Source organism: Amphiprion ocellaris, chromosome 12 (genome assembly GCF_022539595.1).
Source record: "Amphiprion ocellaris isolate individual 3 ecotype Okinawa chromosome 12, ASM2253959v1, whole genome shotgun sequence".
Lineage (NCBI taxonomy): Eukaryota > Metazoa > Chordata > Actinopteri > Pomacentridae > Amphiprion > Amphiprion ocellaris.
Window position 1 is genome coordinate 15761384 of NC_072777.1, and position 25650 is coordinate 15787033.

At 40.2% G+C, this 25650-nt stretch overlaps 1 protein-coding gene across 2 annotated transcripts in view; it reads left to right on the forward strand.

Moving 5' to 3' along the window:
• Positions 1-981: 981 nt before the first annotated feature.
• The window catches only part of scara5 (scavenger receptor class A, member 5 (putative)), a 170673-nt gene continuing 146004 nt past the window's right edge, over positions 982-25650 (forward strand). The window contains exons 1-3 of one of the 2 annotated variants that reach the window (XM_023264371.3): positions 982-1192; positions 12369-12490; positions 19699-19827. In XM_023264371.3, the coding sequence (XP_023120139.1) occupies positions 12379-12490; positions 19699-19827 (241 nt within the window). In that variant the 5' untranslated portion in view covers positions 982-1192; positions 12369-12378. The remainder of the gene's footprint in view (positions 1193-12368; positions 12491-19698; positions 19828-25650) is intronic. The other variant, XM_035945483.2, reaches the window with a different exon arrangement.

The following is a 25650-nucleotide window of genomic DNA, read 5'->3' on the forward strand; positions in this document are numbered from 1 at the left end:
TGTTGTTTAGCACAGAGTAGTTGTTTGTTTAGTGTTTAAGCAAAGTCATAGATAAGCTGGCGTGCTAGAGCTGCAGCAAGTAGCTCTACCACATACATCTGTGCATTCTAGATGAGGCAATGGTGTAGAGTTACATCTTTTGATGGTGAAGAAAACTGTACTCACTGATACCTTAACTTTTTTCACAATATATCAGTAGGAAAGATCTACATTTTTAAGTGTCATGATGGTCTGTCTCTCTTCTATTGTTAATTGCCTTTTCTTCGCCATTTTTATAGCAACTCACTACTTTCTTCAGTACAATACTGTTCAAATAATGCTCTGGAGGGTATGGTGCTGCAGTGTTTTCCAACACTACTTTCATGCAGATGGAGGGGGTTGTAAGTAATCAAGAAAAGTTGGGACACCTGTAGGATTTGGTGGCACCAACTTTCAAGGCTTGATCGCCCTCCATTGCTGCAGAACAGCTTTAAGTAGTTAACCCGTTTCTTGTTCCCTGAAAAAGGCATTTTTGTATAATTTTGACATGTACATTATTTTTCAGTTTTGCATAACCAAACCCATGTTTTTAACCTCTGGCAGTTCACCACTTACCATTGTATCATTCCAACCTATTCATTGGACTTGAACTACCTGAATTTCAATAGAAAACTGTGAAAATAAAAACTTTTGACCAGTAGTGCACTTCTACATTTTAGTCTTGCCTTAATAAGTAAATGATAAGAATGAGTGACCAAAAACAAACAAAAAAGACCGTTTTACCTACAGAATTTGCTAAAAACCTAAAAATAAATGAAACGCGTTATACCTGCTATCAGAGTGTGGTTTACCCTCTCCTCCCAGCAGGAGGCGTTGCAGTACAGCAGCAGAGACTGACTGGGTTCAGGTGGAGCACCAGCTGCTCAGCAGGCAGAACGAACTGGGAGCTGGAGTTTTGTGGTGGTCACATGACGATGTTGTGGGTATATATATTACTGCAAATGTCTGAGATAGTTCTCCGCTACAGAGCTGCTGACTGTTACTGTGCCTGGTGCAGGTTTACTAATTCTATCTACTAACTTTACGCAGTCACAGAGACACTCTGAGAGCTGCCGGACTGAACCAAGGGAAATACAGCGTCAAGACAACTTTTTAAGGGAAATTATGAGAACCGCGGAGCTGTGATTTTTATTTCCAGTTGACAGCTGACAAGGTGAGACTGGAGGACCTCTGCTACTTACTTTATCTCAGCTTTTATGTGACGCAGGCTAAACAGAATCTGACAAAGTGTTTAAACCTTCAACATAGCATACTTAAATGTGCACTTGTGTGTCACTTGTCACCAAGATATTATGCAATATATATATACACAGATCACATCAGCCCTTAGAAGCACATCAGCAATTTTAGAAAATGCTTTTGCAGATAATAGAGAATTCTTAAGCTTAATTGAGTGTCAAGTGGCTACATCATCTGAAAAAGGCTGCAAGTAGCCCAAAACTTGACCTTCTAAGGTGGCAAACTGGTTGCCATCTGCTTTTTAATTTTTCTTACAATTTGGTTAAATGGCAAGTTAAACTTCAGATTTACTGCATGCAGTTTATTGGAGCGGTGCACCACAAAAGAACAAGAAATGCACATTTAATGGAACTCATCCACAGAAAATTGTTCCTTTATGTTTTAACAGCCATGAGTGAAGTGTCCCTGCCTTTAATTAGGTGAGAAATGGGTTAATGTTGCACATGGATGACTGAGCGTGGGACATGGCATGTGTGCCCACTGTGTACAGAGAGATGGTGCTTTCAAGTGCTCCAATATAAAATATGGAAATGTTTCATTTATTGTTCCGTTGTTAAATGAATCGAACAAATGTGTAATGTCAGGTATTTTGTTAGAAATTAACTTTTGACTAACTTGTGGAGTAGTTTTTAATTGCATGTTCTCTTCAATCACAGCTTTATCTTGAAATCTGCTTTAAATATCAGCAGAGACCACACACCCTGCTTCACTCTGACCTTGCAGACATTCAGGTGTCCTGTTGGGGACAAATCTTGACACATGACAAGATAATTGTTTCCTCTCATGCTGAGAGAGTTGAGGGGGGTTCGTCTGCTGTCCTGAGTGAATTTCCAGTCACTGTCTCAGTTCACTGAACTGTTGCTCTGTGCATTTTCTGTGTCATTGACATGACTCAGAGCTGTGTGGAGAAGTGTCTGTGTGGCTTTTACTGGCAAAACTTTTCACTGTTTTCAAATATGCACATCATGAACTTGTAAGCTTAGACAAGATGTGATGGTGAATGGTCCACAAAAGAAAATGCATGTTTAACTGTAAAAGTTTGTGTTTTGCATCTGCTCCAGTTGGTGATCTTATTTGGATTCTCTCAGAATCCAAACAACAGAGCCACAGTGATAAGACCATGTCCACTGCTGCCAGTGCATCCCACTGATGATGCTCATTCTGAAGAGGGCGTGTCGCAATTTGTAGTTTCTCTATCTGGACATTATTGTCACGTACCCATATGAAACAGCTATTTCAGTGGTTCTCAAAACCCAAATGTGTCTGTCATAGACTGTATATAAAAGATGAGCATAGTCTAAAGTCAAGCCAGTGTGGAAGTGACTTAAACTTACATTCTTTCTAACAGCCAATAGGGGGCGACTCCTCTGGTTACAAAAAGGAGTCTGATAGTACAGAAGTCTGTCAGAAAATAACTCTACTTGTCACTTATGTTACTCGAGTAAAAATTTTCCAAATGAGTTCCTGGTCTCAGTTGAAAAATTTAAGGCTTTTTGGATGCAACATATTGTTAATTTAGTAAATTATGGCCCCATTCCAAGTAAAACAGACAGTATGATAGGTTATATTTTAGGGTGGGGCTACTTTGTGATTGACATATCACTATTACATTATCATGCAGTGTCCTCGAGTCTTCAGTCTGATCTACCCCTTGCTCTTTACGTTTGGCTTTAAAAGACCAAGATGGCAATGGCCAAATACCAAACTAGAGACTTCAAAATAGCAGTCTGCAAACTAATGGGTTATGACACAGGTGATGCAACAAACACTGGTCTTAATGTGTTAAAAGCAGCATTAACTGAGTTCTTTCATGTTGGTCCTTGGGGGCAACATAACAAGCTGTGAACACATATGTTGCTGATATGTTGAATGTGTTAGCAAACAGCTGCCTGCTTACACATCCAGCAGACGTGAAGCAACATTTTTGTTAATTTGCAGGTGTGTCGGTACTGACTTGGTCTCCACCAGCGCTTGGTGCTCAGGAGGTAGTTTACAGTGAGTTTTTAGATGAAAATAGCTGATGACAGACACGGTGTAATGTGTGCAGATGTGAAAATCTGTCATATGTACAATTGTACAATATCAAAACAAACTAATTACTTGGCAACCAGTGCGTGAGTGAGTGAGTCAGTCAGTTAACAGGCTACAAAGCCCCACAGTGCAATTAGTGCAGCTTTACTCTTTTCTGACTTGTCACACTGCATCATGAACTGTTTGGAAAGAACTCTAGAAAGGAAAACCTCCAGTCAGAGAGATCATAAGTACTAACACAAGAATAACAGCAGGATTCAGGCCAATAGCTTTGGTGGTTGGAGGAGGCCTGAGAGAATTCAGCACTAATATGAACAGAGGATACTGCACGTCAAAGGCACTTTTGGCATGAAAAGCCTGAAAGACTCACTGAAACAAATGGCATGTTTTCTTTGTGATGACTCTGTTTAGTGCTTCCTACATCAGATTACGCATAAGCTTTGAAGCCATATCATTGGCATATATCTGCTAATATATTATGCTGAAAAGCCCAAATTAAAGACAGGTAAAAAAAAATTATAAAGGAAAAAACTGCATTAGGTGTCTACCTACCATATGCCAACAGAAGGGCTTCGGTGTACCTTGACATTGACTCTCCATGTCTGTTGAACTCTACTGGAGAGATAAACACCATTCTTCTAAAAGATATTTCCTCAGTTGGTGTTTTGACGGTAGGGGAGGAGGGTGGCAGGGTAGTGGCACTTTCACCTCAAAACAAGAAAGTTCTGTGTTCCAACTTGCTGGTCAGCTGAGGTCTCTCTGTGTGGAGTTTGTATGTTTTCCTTGTGTTGACACGTTTCCTCTGTGTGCTTCGACTTCCTCCGACATTTCAAAGACATGCATGATAGGTTCTAAATTGGCTGGACGTGCAAATATGAGTGTGCATAGTTGTCTACCTCTTTGTGTGACTCTGCAATGACTTGACAACCTGTCTATGGTGAACCGGACCTCTTGTCTAATGTCAGCTTCGATAGGCTCCAGCCCCCTGCGATGCATTACAGGATAAAGCAGGTACTGATGATGGATAGGTGGTGGTGGTGAAGTTCCATGTGTGTTCAACTGGGTTCACTTGTGGTGACTGTGAGGGCCATAGCATATGAGTTCAATCATTTTGTTACTCATCAATACATTCAGTGACTCTTTGTGCCCTATGGATTGAAGCAGTGTCATCCAGGGAGAGACCATTCCCATCAGGATAGACTTGTTTTATCTTAGGAGAAAGCTGAAAATTTGCAACAACTTTATATTAATTAGCGGTGAGCCTCCCTTCAAAGGGGACAAGTGGACCCAAATTATGTACAGAGTATAACAGGGCCACCAGTTCCCCTCACTGCAGGGTTCAAAGGTCATCCATCTATATGTTTTGCAGTTACTCCGCCAAGGAACGTGGTGGAGTTATGTGACGATCGGCATACGTTTGTCCATCTGTTTGTCTGTCTGTGTGTCTGTCTGTCTATCCATTCACAACATTACTCAAAAACGGACTAACGGATTTGGATGAAATTTTCAGGGAAGTTCAGTAATGACACAAGGACCAAGTAATTAGATTTTGGCAGTGATGTGGCTTATAGTCTGGATCCATGGATTTGTGTAAGATTTCTGTATTATTGTGAGATGGCGACATGGTGTAACTGTAATTATGACAACAAATGAACACTACATCAGCTGCCTGCTGACAATCACATGATTGCGATCCTACTGTAAATCGACCACTGTGGACTTATCAGGATTTATCTGTCAGAAATGATACAAGGAACAATTGATTAAATTGTGGGGGTGTTTCCGAGTACCATCAATTCTCGCCGCCCGCTGCATATCACACGCTGGTGCTCAGCATAAGGTAATTTTATTTGTGGGTACATCTGTATTAAATTGCCACATTCTATGTTGCTGTGATTTCTGATCATCAGTAACTAATCAACAAATATTGCATTTTAAAAAAAAAAAAGAAGGCTGCATTTCTGACAATGACATATGGGGGAATAACAGCCTTGGCAGAGTACTGCGCTCTGAATGCTTTTCTTGTTTTAAATGTGCCAGTATTACATGAGTTCTCCACCAGGGAGTGCTGACAAATTATGTCATTTGTAAAGTGTACTGCTCATTAATTTCATGGTCTCGATTCAACATGATTGGCTCCTTTAAGACTGGGTTTAAAGGAGCCATGCAAAAATGTCTGTATTTATGTTGAAAATGAAGAAATTGAAACATTGAAGTGTCAAATGAAGTTCATGGCCACCTCAAAAACATCATCCAGCTGTAGCACATATGCACAGTATAGCTGTGGGTGTATATCAATCTTCAGATGCTTAAATTTCTCCAAATTTCATCTGCCATTTATACTATTTTGTCTGTCATGTGTAGAATCACCAAAAGTGTGTCAGTGAAGAAATGTTTGAGGATCAGGCAGAGAGTGCACTGCTTTCCCACCATCCTCTGCTGGCACTAAGAGCCTAGCCGGATGATAAAAGAGTGTTATATCCCACCAACTCAGAGTAATTAGAAGATAAGTCAGCCCATGCACGCAACCACTCTCTATAGAGACAGTCACACACACAAACACATATGCAGGGACATGGAGTGTTTAGTGGGATCTCCTAGCAGCCCTAATGGTTCCTGCCTAGCCTCAGTCTAAATGTCAACCTGACCCCTCTATCCCCTCTTTAATGAGAAAGTCCTGATGGAGCGCTTTTTAACGACTTTCTCAAACACACAGATCTGCTACCGAGGCTTGTGGGAGTTTGACACCCACGACTCCTGACCACAACAGATTTCATTTTATCCCTCAGAGGTGTCTGGCATAGCGTTTCTGTCCTGAGTCATATCTGTTTCTCTTTTGTACTTTATTCACATTTGGTTTACTTCATGCATGGCGTGGGAAACCCTGCGCAAACTAGAAGAGCAAACATGCTGGACTCAGAGTAAGGTCTGGTGTACGGCTCAGAGTATGAAAAAATCAATCTGTTCATAAAGAGAGCAACTTATTGGCATTCATGATCAGTTAAAGTCTTGACAAATGCAATATGAAATTCGATGTGCTTTTACAAATTGAGTTATAGCAGTAGCTACACCTGCTATGTGACACTGTCAAGCTTGAGTTTTAGGTGAAAGTACTGCTTGTAATGATAAGTGGATTCTGGGACAAGTTCCTCTCCCAGGAAATGTTTTCATTCGACTTATGTGCCTGTATGGCCTAAGGTTTAGAAAGGAGGGTGTCTTGGAACTCTGCCATACCTAAAGCAGTCTAATCTCGCTACATTCATCACCTCTCAGAATTTTAAATTCATTCTCATCACACCTGCTTATAATACAGTAAGATACAGTGTTATGAGTCGTAAACTAATGTTGGAAATTACACTATATTGCCAAAAGTATTCGCTCACCTGCCTTGACTCGCATATGAACGTAAGTGACATCCCATTCCTAATCCATAGGGTTCAATATGACGTCGGTCCACCCTTTGCTGCTATAACAGCTTCAACTCTTCTGGGAAGGCTGTCCACAAGGTTTAGGAGTGTGTTTATGGGAATTTTTCACCATTCTTCCAGAAGCGCATTTGTGAGGTCACACACTGATGTTGGATGAGAAGGCCTGGCTCTCAGTCTCCACTCTAATTCATCCCAAAGGTGTTCTATCGGGTTGAGGTCAGGACTCTGTGCAGGCCAGTCAAGTTCATCCACACCAGACTCTGTCATCCATGTCTTTATGGACCTTGCTTTGTGCACTGGTGCACAGTCATGTTGGAAGAGGAAGGGGCCAGCTCCAAACTGTTCCCACAAAGTTGGGAGCATGGAATTGTCCAAAATGTCTTCGTATGCTGAAGCATTCAGAGTTCCTTTCACTGGAAATGAGGGGCCAAGCCCAGCTCCTGAAAAACTACCCTACACCATAATCCCCCCTCCACCAAACTTTACACTTGGGACAATGCAGTCCGACAAGTATCGTTCTCCTGGCAACCGCCAAACCCAGACTGGTCCATCAGATTGCCAGATGGAGAAGTGCAATTCGTCACTCCAGAGAACATGTCTCCACTGCTCTAGAGTCCAGTGGCGGCGTGCTTTACACCACTGCATCTGACGCTTTGCATTGCACTTGGTGATGTATGGCTTGGATGCAGCTGCTCGGCCATGGAAACCCATTCCATGAAGCTCTCTGCTGAAGCACTGTTCTTGAGCTAATCTGAAGGCCACATGAAGTTTGAAGGTCTGTAGCGATTGACTCTGCAGAAAGTTGGCGACCTCTTGGCACTATGCTCCTCAGTATCCGCTGACCCCGCTCTGTCAGTTTACGTGGCCTACCACTTGGTGGCTGAGTTGCTGTCATTCCCACACGCTTCCACTTTCTTATAATACAGCTGACAGTTGACTGTGGAATATTTAGGAGCGAGGAAATGTCAGGACTGGATTTGTTGCACAGGTGGCATCCTATCACAGTTCCACGCTGGAATTCACTGAGCTCCTGAGAGCGACCCATTCTTTCACAAATATTTGTAAAAGCAGTCTGCATGCCTAGGTGCTTGATTTTATACACCTGTGGCCATGGAAGTGATTGGAACACCTGATTCTGATTATTTGGATGGGTGAGCGAATACTTTTGGCAATATAGTGTATATCCCAACCAGTACTGGATTTTAGAGCCAGTACCAACATCAGCTTTGGGGGTTTCAAAAAGCAGTTATTCTAATTTTTTTAAGCTGTTTTTGTGATGATCTCATACACTACTGTTCAAAAGTTTGGGATCACTTAGAAATATCCTTATTTTTGGAAGAAAAGCTGTTTTTTCCAATGAAGATAACATTAAATTAATCAGAAATACAGTGTAGACATTGCTAATGTGGTAAATGACTATTCTAGCTGGAAACGACTGATTTTAATGGAATATTTGCATAGAGGTACAGAGGCCCATTTCCAGCAACCATCACTCCTGTGTTCTATTGCTACATTGTGTTAGCTAATGGTGTTGAAAGGCTAATTGATGATTAGAAAACCCTTGTGCAATTATGTTAGTACATGAATAAAAGTGTGAGTTTTCATGGAAAGCATGAAATTGTCTGGGTGACCCTAAACTTTTGAATGGTAGTGTATATACTAAATAGGAAATTTTATAAATCCATTTATTCATCCATCTTTTATACACTGCTTTATCTTCTATAGTGTTACAGGAGGGCTAGAGCTGACTTAGGGTGAAGGCAGGGTTCATCCTTGACAGGTCACCAGTCTATCACAGGGCAACACAGAGAGACAGACAACCCAGCGGCTCACATTTACACCTATGGACAATATAGAATCACAAATTAACCTCAGCATCTTTTTGGACTGTAGGAGGAATCTGGAGAACCCGGTGAGAACCCACACAGACACAGCAGAAACAAACCAGTGACCTGTGAAGCTGTGAAGTGACATTATCTCATAAATGCTGCAATATCTTCTGGCTTATTGGCCATCATTTCTACAATAATGACTGCTAATATTTACAGATTTTCTGAGAGCTCACATATATTCAGACTGATGCTTAATAATACAAAGTAGAACACATATGGATGCCTCAAGCCATGCAAAATTTGTCAATTGAGTTAACCCAGATTTAATCATTAAAAAGTCAAGAGACAATGTCAATGAACAATACTTTCAACCCTCACATGATCAACACATTCAGCTGTTGCATCATTGAGTTGCTCGTTCATGTGGCAATTGGTGATCATAAACATGGGAATCTTACCCAATTCTTGCATTGTTCTCCTATGATGAGAATGTGTCATTGTCCTTACTTTGATGGACAGAATGCCAAACTTGGACCTGCAGACAAAGGTCAGAACAGAATCACTGTTTGTGTGACAAGCACTGATTTAAGATTTTTTTTGTTCTTCCGACACATGACTATGTTCAGGTCATCTTGGTATGTCCAAAAGAGAAGGTCAAACACAGAACTCACTGGCTGGAGGTCATTTCTACTGAGAGAATCTGAACAACCTTTCTTATTCTGCTGCCATCACAACCTGAATACTTGGCAGAAAAAGAACATTTGAATGGACAGAAGCACAATTTTATCAGATTATCTCAATGCTAAATATGGCTACGAGCATTATATTTGTTCAGTTACCATTAGAGGTCGACCGATTATCGGCGCCGATATTTGGAAATTTGACGTATATCTGCATCAGCCTTTTTTTAATCCGACGGGCCGATATGAAGAAATCAATTTAAAACTGGGTTATTTTGGCTCAGATGCAGCCGCGAAAAACGTGAACTGGATTTCCCCAAAGGTTACATATTCCCATAACAGCAAAGTGGAACTGTTTTTTTTTTGCCCGTGTGATATTGGGAGTGTGGCGTAAGAGCATGTTAAGGGACTGTCACCTTTGGGGAAATCCAGTTCGCTTTTTTAATCCAGAGAATGCCAGGTTTGTGAAAATCCCGTCCGCATTTTCCATCCTACACCAAATCTCACTCTCAGGTCCTGAGTATGTTTCATGGCCAAAACGTGAGAGTTGGCAGCCCTGTTTTAAGTTGAAGACAGTGTTGCCAACTTGGTGACTTTCTCGCTAAATCTGGCGACTTTCCAGATCCTTCTGGTGACTTTTTTTTTGTCAAAAGTGACTAGCGACAAATCTAGTGACTTTTTCTGGTGTTTTAGAGACTCTGACATGAAAGCTTGGATCATTCTGCAGTTACTGTCCTCAACGAGCAGCAGGTGCTGCTGTGAGCTCCTCCCCGTCTCAAAGCACAACTGGTAAGTCTAGTCCCACAGCATCCCACTGTCTGATTAGAGGAGACCCACATCACATGCGGCCAGACGGCACATGAATCGCACATGCGCAAAGTCGCTGCAGATCCCGTCCCGGCTTACAGAGCGGGATATAAATGAAAATGTTTCTTGAAAAACATATTTTGGGTGTTTTATACTCACTTTTGTCTCTCCCACAATGTTATTCCTCTCTCCTACGACGTTAATGACAATTACATGCAAACGAAAAATTATGCAAATTAGGCGATGATGTCATTTAGCGACTACTAACGACTTTTAGGACAGCCAATAGCTACTTTTCTTACTGAGGCGTTGGCAGCACTGGTTAAAGGCAATTGATTTGCCTGTCGAAGAAGGAAATAGAGCTCCTGTACGTAAGCTTGATATCAATGAATCAATGGTGAGACGTTCGAGTCGGCAGCGTAAATTGACTCAATGCATTTTACTGCCGTGTTACAGGCGCTGTTTGGAAAAAAAAGCATGTATTTTAGCTTGTTAACTCCCTGTATTTTTTTTGTCTTTGAACTTAAAACAAAGATAAGTCATTAAAGTTATATTTAAATTTTGCTTTATTTACTGTTGAAAACTTTCAGCTAGCTATTTATTTAAGCTTTTATTTAACTTTATAAGAGATGCTTCTGAGTCCAGGAAATCCATGCAATTCTGGAGCTATTATTTTCTATTTGTTTGATTAAATAAACATGCTTTAGGCATTTAAACAAAGTTCAGTGTTTGCATTATTATTATTATAAAAATTTTTACGGCAATTTTTACACTTTTACTGCAAATGAATATCGGCTCCAAATATTGGTTATCGGCCTCCTCTAACTACTAATAATCACTATCAGTATTGGTCCTGAAAAACCCATATCGGTCAATCCCTAGTTACCATTTCCCTTTGGGTTGACATCCGAATACTCTACCATGTTGCGGAAAACTGGCAGAGAAGTTAAAGTTTTATTACCTCCTCTGATGCCGTGCTCTGAAAACCAGTGGCCACTTCCACACACTCCTCATGGCCAATTGCTATAAAAGGTTAATCACTTTTTCTTTCTTGACCTTTGACCAACCATTTTATCTACATTAATTCACATCTTTTGTAAAATATCTTCTTAAAAGTCAAACAGACAGAGGGAAAGGGACTAAAGCACAACTTCTGTCCAGTTCTGTTGGCAGAAGGACAAAAATCACATAACGCAGGTTTAGAGGCAGCCATAGTCTTAACACCACAATAACTTCCTTCTGTTTGTTTAGTTTGGAGCTACATTGTTGGGTGTGCAACAGAGATGACCAGAGGTCTCACTCCTGGTCCACCTCATTAACAGCGCTAGAGGGCAGTAATGGAAATAAAACACGCATGATTAAACCTGCTTGTGAGGACCAACTCGACCTGTGTGAAGGTGTGAATGTGAATGTGAGTGTTTGTCCCTATATGTAGCCCTGTGATAGACTGGTGACCTGTCCAGGGTGTCCCCTGCCTTCGCCTTAATTCAGCTGGGATAGACCCCCCCCCCCCGTGCCGGAATGCGGATTAAGCAGTGTATAGATCATGGATGGATGGATGAACAATTCTGGATTAATATACCTTCTGTGTTTGGCATTAACGTGGCACTTGTGGCTCCAGGGTCATTTTAACTGTACTCTCCACCTCTGCTGTAGAGATCTGGGAAAGTTTCACAATACAGTTTGAGAACATTATATATCTGAGAAAAATCCATGACTTCCCAGCAGCTTTCCAAAAATCTTTACACAAACACTTTAAAAATTTTTTTGCAGTCTGACCGGAAGTAACCACAGAAATTAGCCATCTTGAACAGCCATTTTGCATAAGGGATTTCTTTCCGGCAATACTTTATAGCTAACCTTATCACACTCTTAGATCAGTTGGCACGCTTGTCTGTGCACACTGGTTTGCTTATGTGTGTGAGATTTTGAATAGCTTTCCTTTTAGTGTAGATTTGTGGTACATAAGTCAGAGCAAATTTGTCCAGGCTAATGGGTAAGGTTGATTGTGCCTTTGCAGTAGCATCTCCAAAGATTTGGAGTAGCCTTCCTCTTCCAGTCAAAGAGGAATGGTTTGAGTTTGATTATATTTAGGACAAAGAGTTTACATGAAACAGGAATGCTTGGTCATATTCCTGTATCCATGATCATGACAGTATTCAGGTTATGATACTTACACGTTCAACAAATTACTTGGATACTCAAAGTAAGAGGTGATAATCAGGATACTCAAGCATATGAGAATGAGCTTTAAAATATTTCTTCGGATTGTGGAAAGATGACAGTGGATGATATGTATCTTCTCTCTTCAGTCAGGTGGAGATGGAGAACAAGGCCATGTATCTGAGCACAAATGAAGAGCGAGAGAACACTTCTATGTATGAAGAAGCCTATGATGGACGCAACCTGTCCAAGCTCAACCTGTGTGATGAAGGTAAGGAGGACAATTAAACCTGGAAATCACTGACCTGAATGTAGTTGTTGTTTTTGGATATTTTATCCAACTTACTGACTTTATAAGGAAGGAAATAAAATGTCCTCTGGATTTAAGTCCTCATGCACCCACAGTATTCCCTGCTGCAATAAGAAGCTGATTACAGTAGTTTATAGTGAAAGATGTTCTCTAATGACAAGGACAGCTCTAAATACTGTCTGGCAACTGAAGCAGATGAAAAAATGGAAAAATGCTGTAACTGACTGAGGGACTTTCTCCGAAGCCATTTATGTGTATACACAAAAACACCCACACTGATAACAAGCACAGACCCAATCAAATACGCTAACACACATGCACACAGAGAAGCAATGCTGTCACTGTTTGGCATTTGCTTTCCTCTCACTGTGGTCAACTTTGAAGGCCAGAAAAACCGTTCAGGAGCAGCATCTGTATGTGTGTGTGAGTACAGGTGCAGCTGAACGAATCCACAGTTGACCCTCTGGTGTTCTCAGGTTTCGACCCAGCGCTCGGCCGGTTATGTGGGAAAGACTTACTGAACATTAACCGGAGAATTTGTTGACATTTTAATGGAACGCGGACAAAGGCCTCACATGTCAGAAACACTGTCCTCATCCAGCTTTACTAAGCCTAGAACACTTTCACACCTCCTTCAATTAGAGAAGATATTTCTTCAGGAGGTTTAAAGAGTACAAGACCCTGGCAGTATTTCAACCACAAGGGCAATATGAATCACGGGTTAAACTCTCTGTGAATTATGGGAATATAACGAGTTTTATCTTAAAGGAAAAATCTGTGTTTATTGGTCTTGAACTCTGATGAAGTGTCAATAAGCCTCTCCACTATGGTCTTGTGTATGAATGGTAATTATCACAGCACATTACCATTAATTTGACAATGATATGCTAATGGTTAAACATGCAGGTGTAGATTAGAGGCTTTAATAAGTGCATTTTTTGTTGTTTTGTTTGGGAAACAAGTTGTAATGTCACCACCGCCTGCTAATTAATGAGACAGTGCCTGTCTTTTATGGAATCTGTGACACTTGCCAAGCACCATGTGTGTTTGATTTGGAAAGTTAGGCTTAAAGGAACGATACCTTGTCCTTGTAATTCACATGCCAGTAACTGACTCACACTGGCCCTGCTGGAAATAAACAGAGTTGGTATATGTGTCACAATGGGTCCATTTTTTTTAACTAGTAAAATAAGTCTCCAAGTTTGCTAATCCCCATCTAATGAGTTTATGAAACTCAGTTTCTTTGTTCAAACACTAGTATACATTGACAAAACCATCACTGTAGACACACGACTGAAACAACATGAGTTCTGAACATGTTTTCAGTTACTTGATGAAAACTAGCATCATTCAAAATTAAAAATTTGTCTCATTTTTATGAAACGTTTTCTCAGTGAAAATCACAAAAATAATGTACATAACCGAAGTTAGTACACTCCTGTGCAATATCACCTAAATATGAAAATAGGAAAAAATCATCAGAAACTCTTCTTTTTCAGCTGCTCTTTGCTGAAAATTAGGTTGTGTTGCTCTGCCTTTCTTTTCAGCACACTGGGAGTCATCTTGTCAGACATTCATGGTGCCATTTATAAATGTCGTCTTCCCAACGCTTTGCACTCATGCGGTCTCATATCATCACACTCTGACCTCTGTGATTAACTATTGGGAGTATGTATCCACTGTGGCAGTCCTGGCCAGGTTCAAGCCAAGCATGCTAAACCCCATCTGTGCCAAATTCATCTTGCTTCCAATATTCGCTGGACTTCTTTTCATGTCCTTTAGCAAAGTTCAGTTTGTGCTGAAGACAAAGCCAGGGTTTATTTCTTGCACACCATTCACAGAGGTTGACAATATGCACTGTCCTTCACACTGTCTGAGCTGTTACAGAAACTCAGAATTCCATTAATAACCCTTGTGCCAAGTCTGAAGCACTTACCTATCTATTTTTCAGAGCTAGATTGTGTAAGTAGTGCACTGTCCATGACGACATTTTAGGAAGACAGTCTGTAGTTCTTGTTAGTGTCACTCCAGCTCATTTCATACCTCCTAATTGATGCTGCAACTGTGGTTTGGCTGATTTGTAGTTGATTACCTATTTTTCTGTATCACTTTCCATCTTTGTGAAGTCTCACAATCTCTCCAGTCTATTTTAAAATGTTTATCAAACAGCCAATACGATACAATAGTCACAACAAAAATTTGGGTAAATATACTTAATCACTTTCTTTCCAAGAGACGTCCACTTATATGGGGGCAAGGAGGCAATGAGCCTAGCTTAGCATAAAGGCTGGAAGCAGGAATCCACTACCTTGGCTGTCCGGAGTTCAAACATAGTACTACCAGTGTCTGCATCAATGTCACTGCCAACCATTTATTTAAGCCAAACAAGAACAGTAAAGGGAATTACAAGCCATTTCTTGGCAAAAAAGCAGTCACAGTGTCAACTTTCAGTGTTTATGTATTGCTAATTACCTCCCTGCTCTTGCTCCACACTTATGTAATATATAGACATGAGTGCGGCATTGAATCTGTTTTCGCATGTAACATATTTTCACATAATATACACTACTGTTCAAAACTCTGGGGCCACTTAGAAATGTCCTTATTTTTGAAAGAAAAGCTGTTTTTTTCAGTGAAGATAACATTAAATTAATCAGAAATACAATCTAGACATTGTTAATGTGGTAAATAATTATTCTAGTTGGAAATGGCTGATTTTTAATGGAATATCTACATAGAGGTACAGAGGAACATTTCCAGCAACATCACTCCTGTGTTCTAATGGTACATTGTGTTAGCTAATGGTGTTGAAAGGCTAATTGATGATTAGAAAACCCTTGTGTAATTAGCACGTGAATAAAAGTTTTCATGGAAACCATGAAATTGTCTGGGTGACCTCAAATTTTGAACGGTAGTGTATTTGATGGATGTCCTGCAATGAGGTTGGAGGAAAAAAGATGTAAAGAGACAGAGTACTAGTTGAAAATTCCCCCCTTAAACTGCTTGTTGTATTTTCCAGTCTGTTCTAATGATGTTTGCATGGTGTGTAGCTGTTTTGAAGTCTCCTTTTAAGTGTGTTTTGAAGTCCAGCGTGACTAAACCGAAGACGTGGACTAGCTTGGAGTGCCGTTTCAGTTTCTATACATTCCAACCATGTGACACACACATCTGAGCCAGCTGTGTTTGTCTTAAGCTGCAGGAGTGTGTGTTTTTCATCATAGAGGCGAAGTGTGTGTGTGTGTGTGTGTGTGTGTGTGTGTGTGTGTGTGTGTGTGTGTGTGTGTGTGTGTGTGTGTGTGTGTGTGTGTGTGTGTGTGTGTGTGTGTGCATCAGCAACAATCCACCAGCGTCCACTGATGGATTGTCACAGTCCAAATGAAACCATGCTGTTGGGAGGCCGCGCTGCAGAATCAGTGTTTGTATTTAAAAGTCAGACTCAAGCCAACATCATGACTGTTCACTGGAAGTTAAAATCTCATTATAACCTCTTGATGTCCCAGCAGGGGCATTGGTTTCACTTAGACATTTGGGGCCTTTTGTGCTGTTTCTAAAATTTGCTCTTAGATTAACCTAATGAAACATAGACCAACTCACAAACATAGATGGACTTATATTAAGCCTAACAAGTTAGCCACCTTACAGCCAGGTTAAGGCTGAACTAAGATCTATATTTCTGTGGTACCACTCTGTGAAAAGTGTTGACAAGAAAGGGGAAAACACGGTTCACACTATGTGGTTTGGTGATATGCGGTGCAGTGAGAATCTGAGAACACGTTTGTGCAGCATGCATTGAGACGTGCTACTAAATCTTTGTGAAAAAAATAATTGTGATTAGAGGATAACCAGTGGAGAGCAGGACATGTGTTATGAAGAGTGGTCGAAGCTTGATTACATTAGCTAACACTGTGTTACATCACAGTACAGTGAGGCTTGCTGTCACAAATCAGGATATAACACAGCTAGTACTGACTATTTAATACTGGAGTATTGATACTTGCCTACAACACAAACTGAGGCATGAGGATCAGTTGGTATCAGTTGTATATGCTCAACTAACATAAACAGACACTATGTTTGTGATGCACCATGAGCTAGCGAGCGAGAGATGTGAGAGCTGACTAATTTAGAAGCCTGCAAAACTTACAGTGTACTGTTCACATTTTCAGTGTGCTAATCCTCTGACCTTTGCATCCCTGAAACTACTGCTGAAAAGTGCGGACTAGATGTACTGACAGGCTGGAATTTTGGCAAGCTAGACAAACACAACAAGAAAAGCACTTGGAGAGCGCAGCACTCTGCCAAGGCTGCTCAGGCGTTGTATCATATCCGATGGATGAAATCTTTAATAAAAAAACTACCTTGCGCTGAGCACAGACATGTGTTATGCATGTGTACGTTATGTACGGATACTGAATCATGTGACCTAAATATGTAGCAGATGGCAGGAATTGATGGGACTCAGACACACCCCCACAATTTAATCAATTTTTCCTTGTATGATTTCTGATGGATATGTCCCAATAAGTCCACAGCAGTGGATTTGTAGTAGGATTGCAATCACGTGATCGTCAGCAGGCAGCTGACATGGTGTTCACTTGTAGTCATAGTTACAGTGATGCTGTACCGCTATCTCGCAATGATACAGAAATCTTTAACAAATCTGTGGATCCAGACTATAAGCCACATCACTGCCAAAATCTAATCAGATGGTCCTTGTGTCATTTCTGACCTTTCCTGAAAAATTCATCCACATCTGTTATTCCATTTTTGAGTAATTGTTGTGCACAGACAGACAAACATAAACCAGTCGTCACATAACTCTGCAGCGTTCCTAGGCGGAGTAATAAATAACTTTGATGAAAAACTGTGAAATGCGAGTTAATCAGCAAAAATGATTACCTTTGTAGATCACAGCTGCTCAAACTCACTATCACTCACTACTACACAGTATGCTGAGGCAGAGGCGATTCCCTGAAATTTGACACATTATGGAAAAAAGCACCTTTAGACACTCCTTATGCTGTGCATTCAGTGACAGACTACTACATGCTAAGTGTAAGAAGGAGCATTTCCACAGGTCATTCATCCCTACATCAGTCAGACTGTACAATACCATATTATAATTTTGCTGGTCTACCTCATTTACTGCTGCACTTTTTTTATATGCACATTCCACATACTTATGTGCAATGACTGTTACAACCTCATCCTCTTGTATATAGTGTTCTTGAAAATCATCACGTTCTTCTTATGTATATAATGTTCTCTGTATTTTATTTTTTACTACCCTTATACCCCTGACTTTTGAGCTGCTGTAACGGTGAACATTCCCCACTGAGGGATCAGTAAAGTTTATTTTATCTTATTTTTGATAGCACTGCTCAAAATGCTCACCTCTTGATCAGAATTTCTGCCGCTACGAACAGAACGTTTATAAAACATATAAAATTGTGCATTGAATTTTTAAACAATCATTTTCCTGGAAATATTATCCACTATCCTCTTCACCCTCCCCCCAATCATTCAAAGCAGACAGCTGCCCTCCCTGAGCCTGGTTCTCCTGGAGGTGTCTTCCTGTTAAAGAAGAGTTTTTTTTCTTGTCATTTTTGCAAAAGAGCTGATCAAAGGGAATCATTTGGATTTGTTGGGTTTCTTTAAATGATTTTGAAAAATCTTCACCTTACTAAGTGAAGTTCCTTGAGAAGACACACGCAACCGTTCAAAGGTTTGGGGTCACTTAGAAATGTCCTTATTTTTGAAAGAAAAGCAGATTTTCAGTGAAGATAACATTAAATTAATCAGAACTACAGTCTAGACCATTGTTAATGTGATAAATGACTTTTCTAGTTGTAAACCATATAAATATCAGGACTCAAAACAACACTAAGAAGACTTTAAAACATTGCAAAGTCTCACTTCCGTAAGAAAAGCTTTGGAGCAATAAGACTTTGCTTCAGTAAAGAATGTCATCTTCTTCACCTTGATCGCTGTTTCCTGCCAGGCTACCCAGGAAAGAAAAACACTTCCATCATTCATAAACAGTACTGTGTCAGTTTTATCAAGACTAATTCTCAAACATCTGTTTGACCCTGAGAGCACTGTTAAGTGGTGACATGAATTATAGCAATAGTTCCTCAGTGAGTGTGTGCATTTGTACAGGTCATAAAGCAGAACTCACATGAGTAAACTCTGTTATATGATATGACTTTTGGGTCAGGATGTATGTTGTTTGATAATTAAGTTTAAACTAATCCATAATTAGCAAGCCAACGCCATTTTGTCAAAGCTTCTGTCATCTCAACAATGCGTAAATATTCATTGCCAACTCTGACTTTTTACAATTTAAAAGAACAGCATGAGGAGGGTGGAGGGTTGGAGTGTAATTCACAGGACTGTGAGCTTGAAGTTCTTGTCCTTTGGTGTTTTATTAAGAGACTTATATTCCATTTTTATTCTGATAAGGTTTTTAGGCACAAAAGCGACCTAGTTTTGTTTGGGAACAAATCAGTTTAGGTTAAAATCATCGACTGTATATTAAAGATAGACGTAGTGACTGTAACATACATCCTGAGTTATTATGTTGGAGCATTTTGAGTTTTGCATTTGGCTATCTTTTGAAACCTGACCTATCAGTCACAAGGTGGCCCCATATTACACCATACTACAAATGAATATTATGCCGTATTCAAAGACACTTGAAGTGAATCTGATTGAGTCCAAACTAATAAGAAAAGAGTTAATGGAGCTAACAGATCAAATTGGGTTATTTTTTACAGTGACTTCTACACAATCTGACTCCCTTTTGTAACCAGAGGAGTCCCCTCCTGCTGGCTGTAAGAAAGGATGCAAAATGAAGTCACTTCTGCATTGGCTTCACTTATCACAACTGTAAGCTATGTCCATCTTTTAGCACATGTTGCAAGGCAAACTTCTTGTTACCTGAAAACAAGAAACAGTGGCTATACTGCTAGAGGATTAGCTGAGAAAAGTTGGCCACAGTCTCATGGTGTCTATCTCTGCCTTGCAGGAGTTTATTTGGTCTGTGGAACCGAAGAATGTGTTTTAATGTGTTTCAATTCACACAGTTTGAAATTTTGGTCTCAAAGGGAACGTGCAACGCCACAGTATTTTTGTTCTTAAGGATAACTGCTGTTTTCTGTTTCGCTCAGTTTCTGGAATGCGTCGCAGGAAGCAGGACCAGTGCTGCAGTCACCTGAACTCCCTTTCAGCCATCAAGTACGCAGTTGTTTCCCTCTACATCTTGGTTCTTCTCACCATCTTTGGACTCTGCCTGGCAGGTAGGGGGTCTAGGAGTGGATGCACCTGTAATCATGTGGTTTAGTTTCCATCCTGCTGTATGCTGATGATTGTAGAACACTTTTAATTACCACTGGAAATTTTGATTGCCTAAAACCACTGAACATGATCCCAGAAGTGACTTAACAATTATAATGTTACAGTTTAGCCTTAGCCTTAGTTTATCTTTTCATAACAGTTCTTTATACAGCCATATTCAAGAAAATTGCATATATCCTTTCTTATGATGATGCCTGCCCTCTTTTGCATATAGTGCTCTGTCAAATTTTTGCTGGTAATCAAGAATATAAAAATTATTAAATACCTTCTACAAAATAATACTTTACAGAATACTGAAACAAAGAAAGCATCTTCAAGATTTCAGGAACAAGACAAATAGGAAAGACAGAATGTGAAATATATATATTATATTCAGCATTTGTAAACTCTGACAAAGATGGATGAGGTGCTGTCAAACTTTTTTCAAGGACTCTTGTGCAAGTTGAACAAGGTTCCTCTCAGATGAGGCCCTTTTGACACGTGTAGTACTTTTGCTCTGATGTTTTCATTGTAATATACAATGTGTGAGATGAAGTGTTATATCAAACTGTTGTTATTTGAATCACACACAGAAGACAGTTTAGTTTGTACAGTGTGCGTGAATAAGGTTCTGATTTACTGGTGCTGTTATCAAATCAGCTTTTAGCTGCTCTAGATCAGTTTTTCCAAATATTTTCGCCAGCTGCAGTCACATACGTCTTTCTTGAAATCTCCTGTCATTCTCCAATTCTCCAAGTTCCTTTGAACTTTTTGAACACTACTGACTTTAAAAAAGTGAATATTGATAAAATAACTTTGTCTTACAACTAGTCATTTAGCTAATTTACTGCATATTTAATGCTTTTAGCTACTTATCTAAACCATGCATTCCTCGCTTTTTAATTGTATCTATATGGTGAGTGAAAATGTGGAGATTTTCTTAAAATTGTAGGTTTGATTTTTTTTTTCAAAAGAGCTAAGCTACTCCTCAACTCCTAACTGCAGAGGTATGTCTTGCAGTACAAGTAAAAGTAAGCTGTGAACAACTTCTCTAGATGACGGTCTTTTATTTCTACTTTATCAAGCCTCTGTCTGAAAGAAAAAGAAAGAATGCCATAAAATGTAGTTGTTCTGTACAGGTAGCGAATGTGAGTATATTGTCGGTCTTTGTTCTCAGAGCTCTGTTATGCAGATGACATCAATCGTTCCTCAAGGTGGAATTAAAATGTGGGACACACTTATACACACATGCACAATAGAGGTCCATTCAGTTAGTCTTAGGTAACACTCTGAGAAGTGGTCTGAAACTCTACTCCTCTCTTAAACTGTCTGTTCCAGTTTAGTATTGAGAACATGCATGCACACACAATGAATAAACATTCATTTGAAGCCCAACCTAAACTCCAGTTATTACTGGAGTTTAGGTTGGGCTTCAAATGTCCTGCTGTTGATTTTATTGCTTTTGTGCACTTGACAGTATTGGAAATCTTACCGCTGTTTACTGTTGAAAGATTTGTGTGAGCATTTCATTGCCAAATGTAATGCAGGTCTCTATAACCTGTGTGCAACTTCTCTCAGTCCTTGGAGATTTTCTAATCTGACTCGTGAAATCAGTTTTCCAAATGCAGTGCATGGCTGACCTCTGGGCTTTCTGCTGCTAATGCAGAACTTAGCACATGTGTGACAGCTTTAAATTTGATTCTGACACGTGAAAGATAAATTGTCACACCATATTGGATGCGTGACAAGGTTGACCTTTTACACAGCTACATAAAAGACGGAGAGGAGATGAAACGTGATGGTGGTTTTAAAATACAGGCTCCTTTGTGCTGTATGGTTTTCATATTACCCTTCATCTCCAGACGTGATAGTGCAGAGGACTCTGCTAGACATACAAAGTGACGATAAACAGGACTGCCTTTGGTTTGATTTATGAATTGGCATCACAACTGATTCTCTAGGAGATCACGCCCCAACAATTTGGTTCCCTTGTACAGATTTATGCAGTCTGTGAGAGTTCAGTGTCTAATCTGCTGCCTTTAGAGCAAATCAGGACAAGTTGACTGCCAGGAAAGACAGAAACTACGAAAAATTCAGTTCAGCCCTTCAGTGATGTTGGGTTCAGCAATTAGACTTTGCAATTTCGCATGTGTCTTAGAGGTATTTTTGGCTGTGACTACTCTAAGATACATGGTACAGTAATAGCAAGTCTTTCATTCATTGTACATCTATCACCAGATGTCGATGGATTCACAACTCAAGCCAAGTACACTTTGTGCCAGAAACATCAAGATTTGCCTTATTGTCTAAATACCATTACTGTTACTATTACTATGTTAATGTCATATTGGGAATGATCAGCATTGCAATCAGTCAGTCATCCAATTTCCTCAGCTGCATCGGCCATTCAAGTTTCTTGAAGCTATCTGTGAGTTAGTGAGTTAGCTCAGATTAAATGATGTTTCAAAGCAGACAGATCATCAAAGACCGTAACAAGTATTTTTCAGAAAGCTTTAACTTGAGGGAATAAACAAGAAACTTGAATTCTAAAGGTCCCTCTGACCTTTCTGAGGCCAAAAGTTGCTTTGGCTTTGATTTGTTGAAGAACCAGTGTCAGTCCCTTGTAGAGAGGAGATTAGTCATTCATCATCAAAACAACTTCTGAACTTTCAAAGCCTGTTTTGGACCCATGAACATTATGTCTTTCAAACATCACATACAATACCTCGGTGACTGACATAAAACAAGGGAAATGTACAGTGGAAATTTGGATGTGTGAGTTCTGGAAATTAGCATGAGCTGTAGTTATTCCATATCACTCAAGCCCTTAATAACATCTTCAGAGCTTACACTGCTGCACTTCCTCCTTTTTCTACTTGATTTGGAAAAACCCTGGCATGATGCCACTGCAGCCTCATGGCCAATTCACTTGTGTGTGTGTGAATGAGAAAGTATTTAGAGGTGTGTCAGACTTTGTGGCTGTTACCTTCTGCGAACCCTGCTGTGGCCTCCTTGTAAATGTCAACTCTGCTGCTGGAGGAGAGGAGGACAAAGACAGGGTGATAGAGACAGAGGGAGAAGGACAAAAGTTGGGAGGGTAGAGAAATTAGGGGAGATAGACTTAGAAAGAGAAGTGACAGTTCCAGAAACAGGTTTGAGAGTTGTCTGGCTTCAGATCAGCAAGATCATCGAGGAATCAACTGCTCGGACTAATCCTAATTTCATTTCAAGGCCTCCTCCCCATGAGACACCCACTCATGCTGTAACCACACGGCTGATGCCATTAAATGGATGTGACTCTGTGTGTATTCCCAGGCACAGAGATGTAGTTAAGAGTTTGAAAAGCTTTGCTGTCGTCACAGAGGTATTTGGTTATTTAGGGCTTTTAGATGAGGTTGTTTTAGAAAAGCAATCAAACCCGGCTTTTCAGCCAGCCTCTCTTAAATTAAATGCTGGCCATCCAAAAGCTAAGTGGCTCCAGTGTAGCTGCACAGGAGGCCCCATCACCACGCGCACACACACATTCATATGACGCGAGTGCATGTACAAACGCACTCTCAAGGGTTGCCAGTTTTCAGATGTGACTACATTCAGCTCTGGCTATCCACATTTTCTTTCTCTTTGAATTCTCACTTGACTTTGACTTTTTGTTTTTCCCAGCTCTTGCATTGCCTTCTTGGCCTTTCCCCAACTTCAAGGCTCTCACTGTCTCCCGTGCATTCACACACATTCATATTTCATTTCTACCAGGATTATTAGAGCCTCATCTTTGGCTGAAAACGTCTGCATTTATGACATGATGAGTATAATATAGTATCTGCTGTGTCAGCGCATTCAATCCTAAATCTTAGCTGTGGATAAGTGAAGCATTGGCAATGATAAACAGAGGCAGATGAAAGTGAAATGACAGCAGATGAAAGAGCCAAATGAAGCCTGCTCTATTCATCACGAGGTTAAGAGCTGCCTCATCAGTTCATAATTTCTACAAGCTCATCTCCACTTAGATTGCAGGAGGCTCTGTCTGCTTTCTTGATACATTATAGCTTTTGTAAGTTCCAGAACAACTGTTAGATGATAAGGGAGCCAAAGACAGCATATACAGAACCGGCCAAAAGTTTGGAGACACCTACTCATTCAAAGACACAAGAAGCACAGTTGTTAACATGTTGTTATTTTCTTCATTGTTATATGTTCCTGTCTTTTACTTTGATGTCAGATTTGCACACTTTACCCTCACTCAACTAGTTTCATAAGGTCTCAAATATTCAAGTGTCAGTCAAAAAACAGTTCCAACATATGCCCTTGTTGGCTGCTTTTTCGTTACATGGTGTAAAGAAAAAGCTCATCCAAAACCAGGAGGCTCAGAGAGATTAGTCTGCTGAAATGAAAGAGAGAGAGAAACTTTTGTCTTAATACTCACTTGTTTTGACTGACAGTTCAAGAGGAGAGTGATTTCTTAAAAGACGGGTTTTGTCTTTGTAGCATTTATGCTGAACTTGGCAGCTGTGAATGTATATCGGTCCAAACGGTGGCAAGATGTAGCTTGATTTTGAAGACTTCAGTTCTCAGAAGTCCTGAGAACCAAGTGTTGTAACAAAGTGGCCCGCACAAGACAAATCTGAGTGCTTGTTAGTCTATCAGCACTACAATAATATGTTTCTACTGTTAGATGATGGTTGCAAAAAGATGTTGCTTTGTTTTGAGGATTCAAAAGTTGTAAACCTTGGAACTGCTGGAGTAAAAGTTAAACCATCATGGTATTCATAAAAATCTGTCAAGTGTTCTTCCTTCCTTCATTTTGGTAAATGCAGCTTTGCAGTTTGCAATGGTTCCCTGGGGTTGCATATAATGACAAGGACCATGTTAGTTTCAGATCAAAATAATAGGTGTTACAGAACAGTTCCAGCTTTTTAGATGTTTTAGCCTGCAAGTAGCATATACAGTCATTTTTATTACTTCAACCATTTTAGGAGGCAAAGGAAATTGTATATTATATGTAACATTTGTGCTTAGGGGAATCAATGCCAGTTTTACCATTTCTTGTGCCCTCTTGAGCTTTATTCTACAGGATCTGGCTGTATTTCATGAAAACACACTTCCTCCTGGATGCAGTTGATTGGTTCATATTATGTGTGATACCCTGAAGAATTTCTAACTTTTCTAAAAGTAAACCAGATGCAGCGATTCATCCACAGTCGCCACTTTTTTGTTGTCTCTCCATTAGTTTTAATGCCAAATGAAACAAGGTTAGAAGATTCCTAAACTCTTTCAGATGTGAGCACTTGTTGACCCTTTTGCCTTCACTCTGCGGTCCATCTCATCCCAAACCATCTGGATTGGGTTTAGGTGAGGTGACTGTGGAGGCCAGGTCATCTAACGCAGCACTCCATTCCTCTCCTTCTTGGTCAAATAGTCCTTACACAGCCTGGAAGTATGTTTGGGGTCATTGTCCTGTTGAAAAGCAAATGATGGTCCAACTAAACGCAAACCGGATGTGATGGTATGTCGCTGTAGGATGCTGTAGTAGTCATGCTGGTGCAGTGTGCTTTCGATTTTGAATAAATCCCCAACAGTGTCACTAGCAAAGCACCCCCACACCATCACACCTCCTCCTCCATGCTTCATGGTAGGAACCATGCATGTAGAGACCATTCGTTCACCTTTTCTGCGTCGCGCAAAGACACAGCAGGTGGAACCAAAGATCTCAAATTTGGACTTATCAGACCAAAGCACAGATTTCCACTGGTCTAATGTCCATTCCTTGTGTTTCTCAGCCCAAACAAATC